The 22842-nt window shown below is 45.8% G+C and overlaps 1 protein-coding gene across 1 annotated transcript in view; it reads right to left on the reverse strand.

Moving 5' to 3' along the window:
- The window catches only part of VAX2 (ventral anterior homeobox 2), a 32551-nt gene that overhangs the window by 8814 nt on the left and 895 nt on the right, over positions 1–22842 (reverse strand). The window contains exon 2 of the mRNA XM_031949732.1: positions 1554–1741. Within this exon, the coding sequence (XP_031805592.1) occupies positions 1554–1741 (188 nt within the window). The remainder of the gene's footprint in view (positions 1–1553; positions 1742–22842) is intronic.

Below are 22842 nucleotides of genomic sequence, written 5' to 3' on the forward strand. Positions count from 1 at the left end.
AGATTTTCCTGACTCCAAGTCCAGGAATGTGTGAAGTTTTTTATAAGAATAATGAGTAGAGCTAGGACCATGTGGACTGGCATAATAGAAAAAGTTCCCTGCAGGAGGGGGAGGATTTGGTTTACCTTGGGTAGCTAGAGAGCAGAATAAGGATGGAGAGGTCATTGGACTTGATGATTCAATCATGGTGAGGGGCAGCTTTGGGGCTGAGTGAAACTTGACTCTACTGCTGATTCCCCATCTGATATGGGGCAAATCATCCCCCTTTCTTGGCTTCTTTTTCTCTCTTCTACAAAGCATGATCTCTGAGGATCCCTTGAAGTTTGGAGAATCAGTGATGTCAGAAGTCAGTTTCAACAGCATTGGGCCGACAGAGTTGGGAAAAGAGAAGTTCTGAGAAGAATTCAAGTGCTAAGGTTGCTCACCTTCGCTAACTATCCCCAAGGTTATGGGTTTGAGCCCCTTGGCCCAAAGGGGACCTGTCCTCGCATCTCTGGCATCCTTTAGCACCCATAGATTGGGTCTGGCTCCTTAGCAGCTAAGACTGGGCCGGCCAGCCAGAGAGACTCATGAGCCCAGGTGCATCTGCTTGGATTATTTTAGGCTCTATGGGAGCAATCAGGGGAAATAAACTGTCACTTCTCAAGCCTGATCAGTGACAGCCATTCTGAAGGGGGAAAATAGCTTTCCAATCAGTCTGAATCAGCCTTCCTTTTCCTTCCTCTCCCCTCCCTATTTGTGCTCTCCCTTTGCCTTTCTCCTTCCCCTTTCTGATTTCCTATTCTCTTCTGTCCCCTTCTATTCTTTCTTTCCTTTGTCTCTTCCATTTCTTTTTCTTCCTCTTTCTTCTTCTCCTAATGGTTTTATAGTATTGATTTCTTGCATTTTGTCCTCTACAGAAGGCAATGTGCTAAAAGTGCATTGAATTAAAAATCAAACAGGCATTTGAATCCACTCTTAAGAAAGACTCTTAGAGCCTTTTAAATCTGAAACACTCTGGTTTTTGGCATCCTGAATCAAAACTCTGAAAACCCAACCCTAACTGTGGCTCTGAGTTTCAATGTCTTCTTCCCAACTGGGAAGAATAAAGACTGAAATTTCATCATTCAAGGGAACCATACCTGGAACATTGTCTTCAGCTTTGGGGGCCACTAGTTTTTTTTGGGGGGAGGAAGTGGAAATAAACACAGATAAGCCAAAGAAAGTAACAAGGAAAATGAAGGGATTGGTGACTGCCATAGAACATTGGGTGAAGGAATTCTGGGAATCACGTGGGAAGGGGATTCAGCTCATTTTGATTGGCTCCAGAGGTCAGAACAAGGAGCAATAGGTAGAAGTTATGGAGAGGGAGGTATGGGTTCACTGTAACCTTGTGCTGTTATTGGATGGTTTCAAACAAACTTGTTGGGATGTTGTCTGCAGGATTCGTATTCATTTAGACCTCTGGGACTTTCTCATCAGACTAGGAGCTTCCAAAATTATGTATTCAGAATATTGGACGATGGGACCAAAGGAGGATGGAGAAGAAGCCCACTTCTTGGGGACTCTCTTACCTGAGTCTCCGAGAGGTTCAGCTGTCGGGCCAGCTCAGTGCGTTCTCTCCCCACCACGTACTGACACCTCTGGAACTCCATCTCCAAACGGTACAGCTGCTCAGCTGTGAAGGATGTCCTAGTCCTCTTTGGTCGATCCAGGTCGAGACCTTTGGGGAGGACAATTTCCCGGATGGTCCCCTTGGCATCTGCAGGAGGCATGAAGGAAGACAGGTTAATTGGGTGACAGGTGTGCCTGGAGACCGTCTGATTTCATGGATAGCAACCAAAAGTAGAAAGTCTAGGACCAGGATGGAAGGGTGCTTTGAGATGGGAGTCAAAATGACAAGGAGGAGACTGAAGCTCTCAGGAGGGCCCCCAAGGGGAATTCCCAACATATCTATGATGGGGCAAATATCTGGAAGAAGAACTCTCAGGGAGAGTGCCAGCAGAAGATGAATGGCCACTTTGTGAGAGATGTCTCCTGGTACTTGCATAAACATTTGAATTCTGTATTAGCTTTCTAATTTGTAAAATGTTCGATTAAATGATTTCAAAGATACCTTCTAGCTCTAAACATGAGGTCTCATGAGCCCAGGATGCTGACGAATAATCCTGGTTGATCTGGAGAGTTGACCCAATGCAGAGCTAGAAGAAGAGATTTTGACTCCCACAGTTTAGGGGTGGGAATGGCCAGTTTGAGGCTGCTGCAAAAAAGGGCTAAGTACCATTGTTTCCATGACAGAGGAATGCCTTCTCAATTTTATGCCCTTTCAAACTGACAAAGCTCTCTTCTCTCCACCCTGATTATTACCCTCTTACAGGATAAACTTTAAATTCCTGCCCGAATATAAATTTCTACATGATTACTGGTTCTATCACCATAATATTGCTAGAGGATGAAGTTAGTGATATAGTTGAGAAGCTTCGTACCCCATTCTAACTAAAAAGGAAAAAATTATATAAGGATTGCTAAGCAAATATTCATACCACTATGTCATGGGATCTCTTTCCCTACAATTCCCATACTTTATGGGGTGGGACCAGAAGGCAGGAGGTAATCAGGGCTAAGAGTTAGTACCTTAATTTTGTTAAACAGCAGTAGCAGCAGTAACAAGACAAAACAAGGAAGGAAAACCCTCAGGCTACTCCAGAATGACAATTTCTTTGGCAGGAAATACATGGATTTTAGAGTTTGAAGAGTTGGGTTTGAATCCTCTCTGACCCTTAACTACCTAGATGATTATGTACAAGTCTCTTAACCTCTATGGGTCTCAGTTTCCTCATCTGGAAAATAATGAGGTTGAATTAGAAGATCTCTAAGCTCCCTTCTTGGCCCTCCCTTTCTTGACTGGTAAACTTTGTGTCTCTGTATTTCAGCAAGAAATTTAACAACCATAAATACACAAGAACATTTCAATTTTCTAAAGCACTTGGCTCCAGTCAACACTCTAGGAAATCATGCGTCTACCGTTAACGTCCCTTCTTTCTTATGATTATGTATGGTCTCCATTTTACAGATGAAGACACTGAGGTTTAGAAAACTTAAGTTACTTGCCAAAGGTCCTACATCTTAGAAGGGACAAAGATGGTCTACGAACCCAGGTGTTCTAAGTCCAAGGACAACACACACCGCCCAGAGTCTCTCTTCCAAGGATCTTTTGGACAAAATGTTTTTGAGTATAGATAGAACGGATTAAGAAGATTCATAGTAGGTTAACTGACTGCTCTAATTCAATTCAATTCAATTCATAACATAAATCTGAAGGTAGAAGACATTTCCGAAGCCTTTTAGTCCAACTCCCTCATTTTACAGATGAAGAAATTGAGACCCAGGTGTATTAAGTGAACTTGTTCAAGGTCATATAAGCAGTGAGCCTTATAGTTACAATTTGAATCCAGATCCTCTCTTTGAGTTCATATTTTTCACTAGGCCAAAAAGCCTCTCAATTCAATTAGATTTAATAGATAATATGAGCTTTCAACCATACTCAACACTGCTAACCTCTGGGAATTCAGAGATGAAAAATTATACACTTCCTTCCCTCAAGATTACAATCTAAGAGGGAGGAGATGCCTAAAAAATTATGGAATCATTTGCCAGCCACTAAATGGAGAAGGGGGGAGGTATGGCAAGGAAGGAAGATGGTCTCAAGATACATACCCCAGACTTTACCCTCAGCCTATTTCTCTTTAACGTGCTTATAAATTACTTACATGATCACATAGAAAGCTTGTCTGTTGAATTTTCATGTTACAGAAAGCTAGGAAAAAGTAGCTAATTCATTAGGTGACCAAATTTAAATTTTAAAAGATTCTTTAAAATGGCAGAGTTAAAAAAAACCCTTAGGAAATCATCTAATTGGGAAATTCCCCTCTAGGACTGATGATGCATATGACATCTCTCTTCACCGAGAGGTAAATGGAGTCAAGATGCAGAATGAACATTTTAAAACATAATTGAATGTTTTGCTTGAAGATGCAAATGTGCTAGGATTCTGTTTTTCTTTATTCCAATGGATGTGGGGAAGGAAAGATAGAAGGGGGAGAAAATTGCTAAGTGAAAAAAAATTCAACCTTAAATTAAAATGAACTATTATAATTTATACATTTAAATAAAACACAGATTTCCTATATAATATTTGTAGCAGCTTTTATGATAGCAAAGAACTGGGTATATAGATGCCCAGTGTCGGGGAACGATTGAGCAGATTGTAGTATATGGATGTAATGAAAACTGTTGTATCACAAGAAATGATGAATAGGAGACATTTAGACACATGTGGGACTTCACAAATGCAAGGCATAGCACAAAATAAGTTGAATTAGGGGACAACTTACACAATGACCATAATAACGTAACATGTCAGGCACCGTGCTGTATTTTACAGATATTTTTTTTGATCTTAACAATAACCAGTCAATCAATAAACATTAACTACGTGCTAATTATGGGCAGGCACTGTGCTAAGCATTGTGAGCAAGGACTGTTATGATCCTTATTTTACAGTTGAGAAAATTGAGGCAAAAGAAGATTAAGTGATTTGTCCAGGATCAATAACTACTAAGAGTCTAAGGCTGCCTTTGAACTCAGATCTTCTTGACTTCAGGCTCAGTACTCTTCACTTTGAAACTTGTCATTGGAAAGTGATAGCTATGTAAAGGGGGGGGGGCATCAATAGCACCTTGAAAAACATAAATCTAACCCACCGCCCTCACTTTGAAGGAGGAGGAAGTGAGGAAACAATGGCCATTGGGCTGGGTGATCTCCAAGGCTCTCCAGATGTATGGCTGTTTGATTCTAAAACATGAACCTACTGAGTTCTAGGTCTCTTCCTTCAAGACTCCAGAGCTTCTTGATGATTCTTTGTAACTCCAAGCTCGGTTGGTCCCGTGTTCATTATGACCCATATCTCTCATATAGAACTGGAAGGGACCTAAAAGGTCTTCTGGTCTAATTACAGATAAGGAAATTGAGGTATTAGGGGTTGGGTGACTTATCCTATATCACGTAGGGGTAGAATCTGTACTTGAACTCAGATCCTTTAACTTCCAGTTCAGAGCCTTCCTATGGAGATTCGTAATCCCATTTACAGTGTCTATATCTTGCACGAATTTAGTTCTTTGCTTGTGAGTTCCCCTAATAGAAGGTGAGCTCCCTGGGGGCAGGAAGCATCTTTCTGCCTTTTTTCATAACACGGGCATGGGGGGTGCTTTAAATGTTGGAAAACTGACATTTCCGTGGACATCCCACTTAGTTTGGGGGCAAGATGTGTTGCAAAGACAAGGGAGTTTTTTTTCTTTCTCTCTTTTTTTCTCCCTTCCTCCTTTCTCTTTCTTTTTCCTTCCTTCCTCCCTTCTTCCCTCCCTCCCTTCCTCCTGTCTTTCTTTCTTTCCTTTTCTCTCTCTCTTTCTTTCTTCTTTTCTTGTTTCTTTTTCTTTCTCTTTCTTTTTTCTTCCTTCCTTCCTCCCTCCCTCCCTTCATTCTTTCTTTCTTTTTTCTTCCTTCCTTCCTCCTTCCTTCCCTCCCTCTCTTCCTCCTTCTTTCTTTCTTCTTTCTTTTTCTTTCTTTCCTTTTCCTTCCTTTCTCCCTCCCTTCCTTCCTTCATTCTTTCTTTCTTTTTCCTTCCTCCCTGCTTCCCTCCCTCCCTGTCTTTCTTTCTTTCTTCCTCCCTCCCTCCTTCCCTTCCCTTCTTTTCCCTTCTCCCTCCCTCCCTCTCCCTCCTCCTCTCTTCTCCCTCTCCTCTTCTTTCCCTCTCCCTCTCCCTCCCTGCTTCCCTCCCTCCTGTCTTTCTTTCTTTCTTCCTCCCTCCCTCCTTCCCTTCCCTGTTTTTCCCCTTCCCCTTCTCCTTTTTTTTTTCTTTTCTTTCCTTTCTCCCCCCTCCCTCCTCCCTCCCCCCCTTTTCCTTTTCCCCCTTTTTTTCCCCGTCCTTGTCTGCTCCTTTTTTTTTTTCCCCAAGAGCCTTTTGATCTTTGAGAGGAGATTCTGGGAAAGCGAGATTCCCTTCTCCAAGGCTCTTTTGGGGAGGAAGGGCCTTGTGACCAGGGCCGACCGGGAGGCCGAAAAGTCAGGGCGACTCCTCCCTCCCCCAAAGCGACCTTTTCACATTTTAGGCCTACATTTTAGGGCACCCCGAATGCCTGTAGTCTGCTCCGTGGGGGTGGGGGTGGGAAGGGAGGGCAAGGAGAAAGGGGGAGCGGGGACGTAAGGTAAAGGGGAATTGCTCGTCCGATGAGGAGGAAGGAATAAGGGGAGCTCTGTGCCGGCAAACGGGAAAGGGGAAGGTGAGGGATTCTCTGCCCCCCAAGGAACTCCTTTTTGGGGGAGGAGGGAGATCTAATCGTAGAGCCCAGGGCTCTGAGCCCTGGCGGAGAAGCGGTTTCAGGATGAGGGACCCCAAACGCGGACGACTCCCGCTTCCGTCTGGATCCGCTGAAATTAGGGAACTGTTCTGGTTCTTGGGTCGTCTCTCCTCCAGTTGACGCCTCGAAATCTCCTTCTGGAACCATTTTTCCCTGGAAGGGAGAAGGGAGACCCGGACACTTCGGGAGCCGGAGCCCGGGTATCGCCTCCCCGCGCTGTTCGGATTGGGCTCCGCGGTCACTTGCTTCCGAGCAGGAATAGAGATGGATGAAGACGGCCTGGAGCTCCCCGGGGAGAAAATGTCTGGCCCAGGGCGGGCGGGCGGGCCTTCGCCCTCACCAACGGTGCGTTAGGAGTAGCGCGGAAAGGGGGCCCCACGCCGACCACGCAGCAACGCCCGCCCTTTCTCTGGGCCTCAGTCCGGATCTGTGCAGCACCCGGAGGGGAAACGGCCTTCCCGAGGGCCCAGTAGCGCCTCGTCTGCATTGTATAGTTCTGCTTGCCTGGAGAAACCGAGAGTTAAAGTGACTTGTCCAACGGGTCAGAAGCCGCGCCCGAACCCAGGGCTTCCGGAGCCCAGGCTGGTCCTCTGTGAAACTGGCTGCCTCGGGTTTGCGCCTTTCGCTACAGTCAGAAAAATCAGGAGGGCTTCATTGGGAGTCCGTGTCTTCTACACCCATCTCTCTGTCTCTGTTTCTCTCTCTCTCTCTCTCTCTCTCTCTCTCTCTCTCTCTCTCTCTCTCTCTCTCTCCTTTCCCTCCCTCCTCGTCTCGGTCTCTGTCTTTCTCTCCCTTTGTTTCTCTCTCTTCGTCCCGGTCTCTGTCTCTCTGTCTCTGTCCCTGCCAACCCAAGGAACTCTTTATTGGAGGAGCAGAGAAGGAGGGAGATCCAATCGTAAAGGTTCTGAGCCTGGTGGAGAAGCGATTTCAGGGTGAGGGACTGTCTCTTTCGCTTCTGTCTTTCTAAGATACACATATACAGTTAACTTTTTTCTTTTAGAAGGAGATATTTATTGAGAAGATGTGATAAGATTATCGAGAAGCTATAATAAGATCATAATACAAACATTCAAAGATGTCTCCCAGAAAACTGGAGGTACACTCTTCCCTTCTATTCCATGCGTCCTTGGGTGGAGTGGCTTTCAAATAAAGCAGTTTTTACAAAACATTTACCCTACCGATTTTACTTCTGATCGGAATAGCCATTAACGTCTCACTCTCTTGTATGACTTAATATCTTGGCTGCAGGATCAATCCACAAATAAGAAAAAGGTAACTTTTAAAATATAATTGATTTTTTTTTTGTAACTATAAGGGGTTCATAGGATTCTACTAGATCGGTGACTCATGAGGTCTCTCATGAAAGAGTCTCTCGGAGACAGTTGTCTCTGTACCTCTGATTGGGTATCTCTGTTTCTCTGTTTGTCTGTGTCCAGTTGTCCTCTGTCCTCCTGTCTTTCTCATTCTTGCATGAGAGAGTGCTTAAAATTCCAAATCTGCTTTTTTGTTTGGTTTTCTGCTCAAACACTATGTCTTTCATAAGAGCTTTCTATGCTCCCCATATTCAAATGTGTTTTATAGCAAATCAAGCAAGAATGAAGAATTCTGCCTTTGGAGCTTAGGGCCCCTGCAGACCCCCAATTCCTGTTTGCATTTCACTGCCAGATAAAATGACTTTTGTTGCTTTATTTTAAAAGGAGAGCTGGCTGCAGATACCCTTAGTTACATCTTCTTTCTCTGATAAATGGAATTTTAGTGGATTTTCCGTGTTTTTGTAATAAATTAATAGAAGCTAAAATAGTGATGATGATGATGATAATTAAAAACGAGAGGAAATGAAACATAATGGAAAAGAGCAGTTAGGAGGCTGAGTTTCAACTTCAGCTTCCAATCCTGCCCCTGACATGAACTAACTGAAAGTCTGAGAGAATCTCTGAGGTTCTCAGTGCCTGCAGGCAACTCTATGAATCCTCAGAATAAGGGTAGTGGCCAGCCTGCAGCTATGGAGGGAGATTCTGCAATAAGAGATCCCACATGTGTGAGATCACAGGTTCAGACTCGGCCACTCTCATTGCAAAAAGGTAGGGGGAAATCTGCTGTATTTAAGGCCCCGTGTCCATATCCTGGGGTATATATACAATATAATTAATAATAAAATAATTACACATCACATTCATACATATAAACACATATATTTGACTCTAGAGGTGCTAGGAGTGAACAAGATCTAGTCCATAACTCGCTGCGCTTCCCCATGGATCCTCCTCCAAGGTGGAGACATTATGGGAGGACACAGACAACGATCAAGATGAGACCAAGAACCGGCTGCTTTCCGTCTCATTAAGGGGATTACCCAAATCGATGGGATCAAGCATCATTTGGATAAGAGCTTCAGTTAAATATAAACTCCTCGAGAGGAGGGACTATCTATATATTCCAGAGTCCACACAGTTCTAGTTATAAGTAAGGGCTCAATCAATGCTTGTTAATTGACTCATCAATTATTACATTTTTTTCAAATCTTCAAGAAGGATCCCAGCTTTTGTCCTCATGGGTCCTCCCTGGCACAGTTTATACAGCATATATAATAGCATATTAGTATACTTTTGCCTTCCAGAGTGGCAATGACCCTGCCCTCATCCCCACCCCTCCCCCAAATCCATCAGCCTGCCCTCAATTTGGGAAGAGCCTCTCCACCTTCAGTTGGATGGCCCTGAGACAACAGATGCACAACCCATGATGCCCTCCGGTGCTAAGCCCTTTCAGCTTTCCGGTCAGAGACTGGGCTCCCGGGTGCAGCCAATCCACAATCCAAGCTAACCTCCATCAAAGCACAATAAAAGAGAGGAAGAAAGAGGACTGGTGGGAAGGAGAAATTGTGGCTCAGCAGATAGAGATCGGGACTCAGAATCAGTAAGTTATTCTCGTTCAGTTGCATCTCTCTCTTCCAGACTCCTTTTGAGGTTTTCTTGGCAAAGATCCTGGACTGGTTGCCATTTTCTTCTTCAATTCATTTCAGAGATGAGGAAACTGAGGCAAACAGAATGAAGTGACTTGTCCAGGGTCACACAGCTAGTGAGTATATGAGACCAGATTCTAATTCAGGTCTTCTGGATTCCTGGTCTATGCTCTATCCACTTTGCACTACCCCCAGTAAGACAGATAGGTTCAATTCCTGGTCCTGGCGATGTGGTCTCCATCAGGGCACAGGAAATTTATCTGTCTTACCTTCACCACAGATCTAGGGCTGGAAGGGTCTTCTAGTCCAGATGAAGAAACTGAGGGCCAGGGCAATGAAGCTATTTGGCCCGTGTCACACGGGTCATGCATTTGGTAAAAATTTATTTGTTCTGTGTGACAATACATACACGTACAAGTCACATATGCAAAAGTGTGTATAGAGAGAGAATATAGAGAATTATTTAGACTGTGTAACAGGTATACTTGACTATATTCTACTATGTTCTGGATGTGTTGTTATTTCTGGATTGTAAAAGTATCAGACTCAGGAGGCCTGGGTCCCCAGTTCTCTGGAGGCACGAGAGTATTTGGCAATGGCTGCCCACCGCCTTTGACAGAAGGATTTCTCCTTGCTCGCTCGTGCTCCTGAGGCACAGGGTCCACCAGAGTCCTTGAAGAAGTGAATTCTGGGGGAGCTCAGAGGGCAACTCTCAGTGATACAGAGAGACTTTGGGATGATGTCCTCTATGAGAAAAGTATCACGGAAGACATGTGTGAGAGAGAGAAAGACAGCAAGCCTGGGGGCCCTGCAGGATGTGGAATAGGCGGCAAGGGGCAGGGACCCTGGAATATTTAGCACAAAATAAAGGAAAGTTTCTGGGGCTCAGAATGGGGGCGGGAATCTCTGTCGAAGATTGTTTGAAGGACCTGGAGGAGCAGTAAGAGCTTGCCGGCTCCAAGGAGGGTCCAAGGAGATGAGCATAGGGCTCGGGATGCTGTGGCTCCATAGAGAGACCTGGGAGGTTTCTCCCAGTCTTTCCGAGCCCTTTATGATCCCCGCTTTAAGGTGAGGCAGCTGAGTCTCTGAAGGTGACAAGGTCCCGCTATTTAGGTTAGCTGCAGATTGCCAGTTTGGGTGTAGTCAGCATCCTGATTTTCCACTCTCCAGGGTGGTCCGAGGATCCTGGGTACAACAGGGGCCCCTCTCGGAGTCAGTGATTTCTAGAGACTTGGCTGGGAAAGGATGAGGCGGGCAATGACCGTCCCACGAAGTGGGGGCACCGGCTTAGCGAGAACGGCGTCTAAGCCGCGGGGGTGGATGGGGGCTGGGCAGATGGATCGGCTGGTCGTTATAGAAGCCTCCCGAATCCAGTAGCAGGCAGGGAAGCCCACCAGCAACGCGGAGGGGGGGGCCCACCAGGACGGTGGGGGAGCTCACTAGGACGGCGGAGGAGCCCATCAGGATGGCGGGGGAGCCCACCAGCACAGCGGGGGGAGCCCACCAGCACAGCGGGGGGAGCCCACTAGGATGGCGGGGGAGCCCAGCAGCCAGCGGGGGAGCCCACTAGGACGGCGGGGGAGCCCACCAGCACAGCGGGGGGAGCTCACCAGGATGGCGGGGGAGCCCACCAGCACAGCGGGGGGAGCCCACTAGGACGGCGGAGGAGCCCACCAGGACAGCGGGAAAGCCCACCAGGACGGCGGCGGGGGAGCCCAGAACTGCCCCCCCCCCAGCCCCGGGCCAGCGTGCGGGCAGCTCCCGGGCCCAGCTCCTTTGGCCTGGCACGCTAGGCGGCTGTGCCAGCTCGACTCCCCCTCCCGCCGCCGCAGCGGGCGCCGCCGTTTCCATACCTGTCAAAAGGCTCAGTAAACATGTTTCCCGCTCCGGAGACAGCGTGTCATTATTCCGCGCGTGAGCCTGGCATTATCCGCCCCGCCCGCGCCGCCCCTCCCCGCCAGCCTCCGCAGCTCCAGGGAGCGGGAGGAGCGGAGCGGGCGCAGGCCTCGCCGGGGCCTGCAGCCGGGGGAAGCCGGGCCGGGCCGAGCCGGGCCACGAGCGCGGCCGCTGCGGCCGCACGTCCCCCCGGGCTGTCTCACAGACTACGCGGGGGCTTGTTATCCGCTACAGTGCACAGCCACGAGGCTCGGGCGGTACAGGCCGGGACACGCGTGTGCCTCTGGGAGTGGGAGGGGGTCTACGTGGGCGCGGATGCTGGAAACGCTCGTGTGCGTGACCGTGTGAATCGTGCGTGTTTGTAGACGGTGTGTGCGAGCCGCGTGTACGTGGCGTGCGCTTTGGGGATCCGGAGGTTAGTGCAAACGTGCGTGCGGGCGCTTTTGGTGGGGCCTGGCAAGTGCAAGCGCAGCTTAATATGCGTTATGCAAGCGGTGCTTGTGCGACACGTGAGCGGAGTGTGTTTGTGTGCATTTGTGTGTGGGTCGGGAGAGGCTGCGGGACAGGAGACAGCCCAGCGACGTCGGATTATCCCGGAAGCTCCAGAGAACTGGGACCACGTTTGGCCGGGCCGCAGGAGGGACTCCGCGAGGATGCGCCCCATCCGAGAGAGGGAGGAAGGAAGCAGCCCGAGTCTCAGGAGCAGGAGCCGCCACTCTGTCTTTAGCGCCGCTTTAGAGGCTGGAAAGGGGCGGGGGGAGGGAGGGCGAGGACACGGAGTAGGATTCTGTTTAAACAAAATCAGGGCGCACCCACATCCAGCCCCCCTCACCCCACCCCCACCCCCACCCCGCCCCACGCGCATTCACAGCCACAGAGAGACAGATTCAAAAGCAGGAAACAAAGAACGAGGCCAAAAGAGACACGGAGCTGAAGGTCGGTAGTCGGAGGCTCGGGTTCTTAGAGACGCTTTGACGTCAACAGATATGACCCGCTACCCGCAGGCTGCCCTGCAGCTGCGTCGGATCCGAGCCAAAGCGAATAAACACTCCGCCCTCCCCCCTCCAAATAACAACAAGAGCAAACAAAAGCTCAAAATCGGGCCTACGATGAATGGGGTTGGGGAGGGATCCCTTTGTGTGGGACGGAAGCCCGGACGAGGGACGTGGAAGCGTCTCACGCGTGTTTTGTGCGTGGAAGAGAAGGTGCCCCGGGTCTGCCCGCTTTTGTGTACTCGCGTCCAGGTTAGGAGAGGAGCTCGCGGGTCGTGCGCGCATTAGGAGCTCGGTGCGAGATTCCCCGGGCCGAGCCTGTGACTGTGGATGCCGTATGCTGAGGGCCCGCACGCGTGTTCCCGTGGGTCCCTGCCGGTGTTTAGACGCGTCTGGGCTTATGCAGAGAAAGCTATTCTGGGCAGGCTGTCTGCAGCCGCGTCTGTCCCGTCAGCCTGCGTGGGAGGATGCGTTTGATTGCGGCCGTGAGAATCCGCCCAGGTGTCTGGGAAGGCGGTGATTTCCTGAGGGAGTGTGGGACGTGATGCGGCCCCTATCTCTACCCAAATAGACGTTCTGCTTGCTTGGACCCGGCCCCGAGGACACTGGGTGCTCCAGTAACCAAAAGCTTAGCCCTAAATGGCTTGGAGGCTTTTTTCTCTCCCAGTTACCTCCCGGAAGGCTTCTGGGATGATGATGATGATTATCGTTCTCAGGATCACGATCACCATCCTAAAAAGGAACAAACTATCCTCATTCCCGCTCTCCCAGACTAGAGAGGCGAATCTACGGCTCAAATCCCTACCTATTATCTCCAGATGTCAGAGCCGGGGGCGGGAGCTCAGGGAAGAGTGGCCATTATACCAACTTTTGGAGATGCTGTGCTACCCCGAGGCTGTAGGGGCTGAGGGAGTGGAGGCAGGTTTGGGGGCTAGAAGAGCTGTCTTTTTCGGCCACAGAAAAGAGACTGATCATTATTGCTCGTCAGTAGCCTCCTTCTCAAAGTCCTCACTCCTTCCTCAGCGGCAGCACTTTCTCTGAAGGTTGCCTTTCCATCTCTGAACCTTTCCGGTAAATTAAAGGAAAAAAAAAAAAAATCCAGGCCCCAGGCAGCTTGGGGAAAGGCCGGCAACAAAGGATTGGTTGTGGATTTAGGGTCATTTAACAATAAACAAAGGGTGTGATGTGCGGGTCTGATGGGGATCCCTGAGATTTGTGACTCGTAGGCGAGAGTCCGTGTAACTAAGTACTGCGCGTATATGGGCGAGATGCGGGTGATCTGCATGTGTGTGTTCTCCCTGCGTGTGCACCACCATTTTGTTGGGGGAGGGGAGATATGTAGCAAAATGGTGTCCGCTTTTTGATATGAGCTTGCCGTTCCTGCAGCCCATTTGCCCCACTTGAAAAGATGCCGGGAGGAGACCAAGAATGATCGTCGCAGTCTCAGATCTCGTCCTTGTGCCCTAGCTCCATCCTGCCTCTTCTCCACAATAGTCAGCCTCAGTTTCAGGGGCTGCTTGTGTGTGTATGCTAGGAAGTGATGGGAGGGAGGGGAAAATATTCTAGAAAGACTAGTTTCTTGAGAAAATGAATGTACTCAGATTTATTTGTCCACTCTCTAGGCTTTGGAGAAGCCCTTTATATTAGAGAGGAATATGGATGACCACAAAGCTCCTTCTCTCCAGCAAGCTTGGTGCCCCCCCCCACAGGATCTGGAGATTTGCTAGGGGATGGGTCTTTCCCTGAGGTGGGCCTGATGCTTAAAGGGTGAGCTGGAGGCTGGATTAAGGGACTCCCATGTAACTTTAGAGGAGGAGGGGCTCAGGGAAATAGCACCAAGAGCTGTTGCTTTTAAGAATCCAAAGAAACATGCAGAATGGTTCCTAAGCTAAATCAAGCCCGAGGCTTTACCTATTGAGAACTGGTCATTTAAGAGTGTCCATGCCTTTGGAAGATCTAGGCTCCTCTCAGACTTCTTGCGTTGTTTAAAAAAGAAAACAAAACAATGATGTCTCACCTTCAAAACTTCAATACTTGGGTACACAACCCTGAGAAGTGCAAGTAGACTCTCACTTCCTTTCACCCCCAATGCTTCCTTTTGTTCTGCTGACCCCAATGCAAAACTGGCCAACTCTACAGAAAGCCCCACTTCCCCATCATTCCAGGTTAAGAACTAAGAATAAGAATGGCTGAATAAATTGTGGTATATGAAAATTATGGAATATTACTGTTCTGTAAGAAATGACCAACAGGATGATTTCAGAAAGGCCTGGAGAGACTTACACGAACTGATGCTGAGTGAAATGAGCAGGACCAGGAGATCATTATATACTTCAACAACAATACTAGATGATGACCAGTTCTGATGGATCAGGCCATCCTCAGCAACGAGATCAACCAAATCATTTCTAATGGAGCAGTAATGAACTGAACTAGCTATACCCAGAAAAAGAACTCTGGGAGATGACTAAAAACCATTACATTGAATTCCCAATCCCTATATTTATGCCCACCTGCATTTTTGATTTCCTTCACAAGCTAATTGTACAATATTTCAGAGTCTGATTCTTTTTGTACAGCAAAATAACGTTTTGGTCATGTATACTTATTGTGTATCTAATTTATATTTTAATATATTTAACATCTACTGGTCATCCTGCCATCTAGGGGAGGGGGTGGGGGGGCAAGAGGTGAAAAATTGGAACAAGAGGTTTGGCAATTGTTAATGCTGTAAAGTTACCTATGTATATATCCTGTAAATAAAAGGCTATTAAATTAAAAAAAAAATAATGGTACAGTATTACCATTATACAGATTACACAGAAGTCTCTATTAAATATAATTCTTGTTTATAATGCAAAAAAAAAAAAAAAAAGAACTAAGAATAGAGTCAGCCATCATGGATCTGTCTGTCTCCAGTCTGAAGAATCGACTTTTAGCAGACAGTGCAGTGGATTTCCATCCAAACTACACCCAGATTTCTATCATATAATCATAGCAACCAATCGCTACCAATAAGGAAAATGCAAATTAAAACAACTTTGAAGTTCCATACTGCACTCATCAGATTATCAAAGATGACAATAAAAGGGAACAATACATTGCAGAGGATTTCAGAGGGCAGGCACAGTAATATCTTGTGAATGGAGCAGTTGGTCCAGGCTGTCTAGGCAATGGTTTAGAATTCTACCTATGAAGTCACTAAATGGTTCAGACCTTCTGACCTATCAATATCACTGCCAGGCATTGACCCCAAAGAGAGAAAGGGGAAGGATTCCCATGCACAAACATGTTTGTAATAGCATTTTTCACTGTAACCCCAAACTGGAAACCAAGGCGATGCCCATCAATTAATGACTGTATACATTAGGATGTAGGAATATAATGGAATTACTGTGCCACCAGACATGAAGAAAAAGAGTAATTGAAGAGAAACGTGAAGATTTATGCAAGGGTGGATATGTATGAATGGATTCAAGGTGAAGTAAACAGAACCTGTAGAACAATGTATATAGTGACTACAATATTGTGACGAAAAACAACTTTGAAAGCTACTTAACTCTATAGTTTGCAATCAATTCAGTGACTAAAGACTCAGAGGGCTGATGCTGAGGCAAACTATCCACCTAGATACAGAGATGCTGGCCATAAGCTAAGAAATAGATTGGAGAAATCTTTCTCTTCCCCCCACCCTCATACAAATTTGTCATTGTGGAAATTTGTTTTACTTGAATATGCTTATTTGACACGAAAATTTTTTTTTTACATTGAGGGTATTTGGGGCAAAGGTAGATAAGTGATATTAGTGTTTGACAACTACAGAATAACAAAAAAATATATTTTTTAATACAAGGATAAGGTCCTTGTTAAGGTAAGACTATGGTATACGCCTAGGTTACTAAATATATCTCCGATAGAAATGATCAAATATGGTGCAAAATCCTGGAGATATAAAAAAAGAAAAAAGCCATCTCTGGTTTTAAAGATCATAATACATTCTTATGAAGGAAACAATATGTAAACAAGTAAGCACATGATCATATATAAAGAATTGAAGGAAAGCAATGTGAGAAAAGAAGGCATCATATAGGATTTTTAACCTAGCCTGTGAATAGATTTCAGGGGATCTGTGAACTTGATTGGGGAAAAGTTACATTTTCATTTCAATAAATTCATTTCCACTGTAATACTATATATTTTATGCATTTAAAAACCACAGATATCACCAGACTGCCAAATTAGGGTTTCTCTCTTCGTTTTTATCTCTCTGTCTATGTCTCTCTCTTACACACACACACACACACACACACACACACACACACACACCTCAACCCAAACCTTGTGATATTTAAATACTGTGTGACTATCCCCACCATATTCTTCTTAATTTCTCCATTTCATTTCTGTCTAGGGCACTGCCATTTTTCCAATCACCTACACAGGCTGTCAATCTAACAGGCCAAACTCTGCCCTTCCTTCTTCTTCTTCCCACTCATCTAACCACTGGTCATGTCTTGTTGATTCTACAATTCAAATAATTCTCCCTTCCATCCCTTATCTACCCTATCTCTGGTCACCACTCTCAGGCCTAAAGTACCTCTTGTCTGGATTACTGTAGTAGCCTCCTAATCAATCTCTGCTTCCAGTCTCTCCCCACTCTGACCCATCTTCCACACAGTTGCTCAAATGATTTTCCTAATGCATTGATCTGATCCTGGCATTCCCCAGCTCAATAAACTCCAATGGGAAGGTTCCTTTGATGACTACGGAAAGGTGTGGTAGATATAGACATGGAAATGAAAGTGATGTAAAAACAAAACAAAATAAAACAAAGGAAATCAATTTAAAGGACAAAAAAAAAAAAAAAAAAAAAAAAAAAGAAAAAGCTTTAATATCTCTTTATCACTTCTAGGTTAAAGTACAAACCTTTCAGGATTTAAAGTTCTTTATGTTCTGGATTTAGCCTACCTTTCCTGGTTTATTACACATCACTTCCAACTAAATACTTAAATTGAGGATTAGTGTTTCTCCTATAGGATAATCCATCTTCCAGCTTTCTCTCTCTGTTTCTGTCTCTCGGGCTCTGTCTCCATCTCTCTTACACTTACACCCCATACCTAGAAAGCACTCAATCTTCATCTCTGCCTCTTAGAACCATTAGTTTCTTCAAAAGCCACCTTCAATATCACTTCTTTCAGGGAGTCTTTCCTGATCACTTCATCCTCCTTCTCTCACTCTTCTCCCCTCCTCCATTACTGGTGCTTCCCCTTCTAATGAATTACCTTATATTTACTTTGTTTATGGGTTGTACTTATTTGTAGGATTTCCTCTCTTCCCAAGAATATAAGCTTTCTGAGATGAGATGTATTCATCTCCCTTCCCCTTTCTGGGTATTTGTAGTTCCATTACTTAGCACACTGCCTGGAACACAGTAGGAGCTTAATGCATGGTTTTGGTTGCTTGATTCTACTTCTAGATTGATGGTCCTGTTATCCGCCCAGGATTTGCCCTCTGGATTGATAGGATCGCTTCCATGAAGAACTCCTCAATTTGAGGAAATCATAACTATATTCTTTTTTTTTTGATAGTTATCTTTTTTTTTAATTTAATAGCTTTTTATTTACAAGTTATATGTATGGGTAACTTTACAGCATTAACAATTGCCAAACCTCTTGTTCCAATTTTTCACCTCTTACCCCCCTACCCCCTCCCCCAGATGGCAGGATGACCAGTAGATGTCATAACTATATTCTTGAAGAAAGATGAACCCTCTGCAGAAGATTTCTAGAAGAGGGATCTGAATAGAATGAGATCACTTTCCACAAAGTAGGCATTTAATAATTTTTTTTAAGTTAAGGAATTGGGGTAACTAGGGGACACAGTGGGTAGAGTACCAGCACTGAAGTTAGGAAGACCCGAGTTCAAATCTGATCTCAGACACTTAACACTTTCTGGCTATGTGACCCTGGTGAAATTTTTGAACCCCAATTGCCTCCTCAGTAATAATAATAATAATAATAGTGAAAGAGTATAAGGATCATAACCCACCTCCTCCTTTGGAGAGTCATGGATGCAGAGATCCTTCTAAATATCTTGACAGAAGTCTATTCATTCAACATAATTTTTCAAAATTATCTGATTAAATCCATGTTGATCATCTTTTCATGCATCCAAGTGTTACTCCTAGGTAATACACTTTGCTCTGTCTATTCTTGAATTTAGCTAACTCGATGCCCCGATAACAGACACACAGCCCATAGATTCCTACTCAGATGAAGGCCTCCAGCTTGATAGAACATCCCTCAACAAACATCCTTTGATGGCACATCTGTCTCAAGACACCCCTCTTTTCCTTGAGGCCATTGGAAGTCCATGGACGTAAGCACTTTATAAAATTGAAAGCACTATCTAAATGTCTCCTATTTTTCTTTGTCTTTATTTTCCATAATATCAATTACATAACACATAAATACATTATCTTTAGAGACACGATGGCAATATGGCACAGAGAGAGAGTGGGCCTCAGAAGCTGAGGCTTTCTGTGTGCTGCTGGACAAGTAATTTAACTCTCATAGTCTCTCTAAAACTTTTACGTTGCAGAGAAGATGCTGATCTATCATAGAGTCAGTTACTGAATCGATTATGTGTTTGGCTATCTTGATGACTATATATCCCATTGCATTATCTGAACATCATTTTATAATGGACAGAAAACCAGTGGCACAGTCTAAATTTGCTTTTGATAAATACTGGGTATGTGATCCTAGACCAGTCACTTAACCAGGCAATTGTAATAGTATACATTGCAAATCATTTTATAATAATAAGCCAGGCAATTGTATTAATACGTATTACAAATCATTTTATAATAATAACAAGCCAGGCAATTGTATTAATATACATTGCAAATCCTTTTATAATAATAACAAAAGCTAACATTCATATAGCAGAAGCTACTCAGGTACTGGGCTAAAGCTTTTGCAAATATTGTCTCATTCGATCCTTACAACAATCCTGGGACGTAGGCGCTATTATCATCCCTATTTTTTCAGATCAGAAACCAGATTAAGTGATTTGGCCAGACTCACGCTGCTCTGGTAAGTTTGCAGCCAGATTTGGGCTTTCTTGATTCCAGACATGGTTTCTTATCCATTGCATCTTCATAGTTTAAAATAATTAAGTTATCCCAGGCAACTCTAAGATAATAAATCATAGAGCAGATGCCGATTTATAATTGATAAGAACATTCTCACCAGGAGATCCTCGTATTAATGAAATAAAACAAGCAAAAAATATCAGACACAGCACTTTTGTCCATATACAGACAGTATATATATATATATATATATTTTTTAATATGTATACAGTGTATATGTATGCGTCATTTTTAGATGCACTTGTTTGTATACTTGTAAATATTGTGCAGAAACACACTAAAACGTGCATTTCCAAAATAAGAACCTTGTTTAGACACATCTCTATGCACTCCCTTGGGCTAGCGGGGCCTGCACACCACTCATTGAAATTCTGACCGTCTGAGTTACTGTCCACATTTCTGGGCAAAGATCTGAACCGTAAAAAGCCAGCTCCTCTCTTTCTTCTCGCCCCTTCGTCCCTCTGATTGCACCCACACTAATTCATGTTTACCTCCTCGTGACCACCCAAAGGCAACATGTCTTTTGGTTTGCCTGCAGAGCTAAGGCCTGTGGATTATCAAGGGGAAGCCAGTGGAACGCAGTTCTTTAAGGAGGCAGCTTGGGTACGTAATCCTGGGTCCTTTTGAGGTCTGATGTGTCAGCTTCTCCTAGAACCTAACCTAAGCTAGAACCTCACCCTCTTTTCCTGGGTCTGCAGTTCTGGGCTGGGGGAATGAAACCTCTGCCACCCACCTCAGCGGAGCCCTCTGACCTCCGGAAACAACAGCCTCGGCTTTCTCGACTGAGATTTTGTTTCTGGGAGGATAGCAGGAGAGAAAGGCTGCTGTCTTCTGATCTCTAACGTATTTATCTTATGGTCTACGTATCACACCATGTCTTGAATTTGCCCAGTCACACTGCTCTGGTAAATCTGCAGCCGGATTTGGACTTTCTCGATTCCAGACATGGTTTCTTATCCATTGCATCACTTGTGCAGCTTCGTAGTTTCAAATAATCAAGTTATCCCAGGCAACTCCTGGGATCTGAACCCTCGAATTGGTCACCAATAGGGTCTTTTACATTTATCCATCCATCTAGGTATTTCAACACTTTAATCAGCCATCCACAAATCTGTTTATTTCTCACACTTCCACCTACCCATCCATTTTAGTTGTCTGATCATCTGCCTTTTAAAAAATCATTTTCTCCCTCTCTCAAGGCTCTCTATCAGACTCTCTCCCTCTTTATCTCCACTCTAATCTCCCTGGCTCCCAAATCAAAGGCAAGTGGCTGCAACAGATGGAGGAGATTGTGCTTTGTTTGGTGCCGGAGAATTGATCACTGGAGCTCTTCCCGCATTTTCCGAAATGGGATGTGTTGATACTAAATACGAGTCGAAATTTTAGAAAAATCCCATGGATAGCCTATATTTCATTATTTTAAAATAAATATAAATGTAAAGCATCCCTAGGTGCATTTGGTTTAAAATATAATATATAGTAACTTTTCCACGTCTGAGTAAATCCAGTCATTCAATCTAAATTTAGGCTACACAGGAAATTTAGGAGCGTCTACATCTAGCTCCATCTCTTCCCCCAAACCCCCTTGTCCGGATCTCCGGACCTGTTTGCAAATACACACACCGCCGAGGATTTGATTCAACCAGTCCGTGTCCCGTTTGAGACAAACATCGGAGGGCAGGCCAGCACGATCTCCCCAGGGTTTCCCCCTTCCCACGATTTGGCCCAAACCACTCCCAGTTCCTCACCCATCCCCTCAACCTTTCTGCCCAGCCTAAGCATAGATGGGCTTTAAGGGGTTAGGGTGAAGTGGGGGAAAGGAGAAGCAAGAAAGAGAATAGCCAGAGACTGATGGGCAGAAGTGGCCCGGAGTCCTCTAAGAAAATCCAGACTTTCAAGAGCAGGAGCTAAGACTTCATCAGGGAGGGGATGGGTAAAGAATAGAAACGTGGATGAGAAGGAGAGAAGGAGGGGGAAGAGAAAGACGAAATAAGAACGAAAGGGGGAAATTAAAGAGAAGGAAAAAAGTAAAGAAACACCAGAGAAGAGAAAGGGGGGGGGGGGCCGGGAGAATGGAAAGCAAAATGGAAATGAGCAGAGGGAGGGGAAAAATGAGCAGAAAAGAGATAGAAAAAACAAAACAGATCGTCCAGTCTGGCCCAGATGGCGCCGATCCGAGAGGATCCATGGGAACCGAAATTGCATTCGGCTGAGGTTGGTTGGGAATTTTTTCTTTTCTTTTCTTTTTTTTTATTTTAGTTGAATAAAGAAGGATGTGACCGATGAGATTTCAACGGATGTTCAAAGGAGTGAGAAAAGGTCTTTCACTTGTTTCTGCTCTGCTCTTAACTTTCCCTACCTTCCGCGCTTAAGCTAACACCCCCCAGCTGGGAGGGGTACCCGTGCACCCTCCATGGCTGTGCTCGGAGGAGCTGGGCTGCTGAGATTTGCCTAAAGGGGATGGAGGGAGAGGATTGGGGTCATTTCTTGGACTACTTAGCTGTGGAACCCCCTATAAGAGGCATGGGCGGGAACGAGAAAAAGGGAAGGATGGAGAGACAGAAACCGAGAAACAGTGAGGGAGGAAGGGAGCGGGGAGGAAAAGTAACAGAGAAGCGAGGAGATGAGAGAGGAAGAGGAGGGAGGAGATCGAGAAAGAAAAAAGAGGGAAGGAAAGAGAAGAGGCCGGACAGAAGAATCCAAAGGAGAAGCTGAAGAGGGTGAGCGAGGAAGGAACATTTGGAAAGGGAAGAAGGAGGCTGATTAGAGAGGAGGTGTTTTATTTTTGCTCAATTTGGTATCTAGAGCCACAATCAAAACCCCTGACGGCCTGAGGACTGAATGGGCCTGAGCTCTGGAAGCCGAGCCGGAGCCTGAACCCACTGTAGACTGGAGTGGGGGAGTCTGTGGGTGGAGGGCGGCGGCGAGGCGGGCATGGGGGGGGGTGTTAGTGCACATTTTTTTCCTTTTGCAATCTAAGCAGCTGCAGCCCCCTCCTCCCTCCCCACCGCCCCCAATCTCTCTCCAGTGATGCTTGCGTGACGCTCTTCCTCCGCGACAGCCCCAGCGGGGTGCGTGTGCGTGTGCGTGAGTGCGCGCTGTGTGGTGTGTGTGTGTGTGTGTGTGTGTGTGTGTGTGTGTGTGTGTGAGAGAGAGAGAGAGAGAGAGAGAGAGAGAGAGAGAGAGAGAGAGAAAGGAGGGAGATATTCCTCTGTCACAATAACCCTGCAGTCTGGGACTCCCAGCTTCCTAAGCAGAGAGCCCAGGAGGCTCAGGGGAGGAGATGGGCTTTGACAGCGCGAGCAAACACACAACGTCCCTGAACGTTCTCACCCCCTAGCTCTCGGACCCCGACTCTCCGGGGAGAACGGAGGAGACAGACTGGCCAGGCTAGGGATGGGGGAGCCCTCGTTCCTCTCCCCTCTCTCTGCTCCTAGATCCAGC

Source organism: Sarcophilus harrisii, chromosome 2 (genome assembly GCF_902635505.1).
Source record: "Sarcophilus harrisii chromosome 2, mSarHar1.11, whole genome shotgun sequence".
In the NCBI taxonomy this organism is placed as follows: domain Eukaryota; kingdom Metazoa; phylum Chordata; class Mammalia; order Dasyuromorphia; family Dasyuridae; genus Sarcophilus; species Sarcophilus harrisii.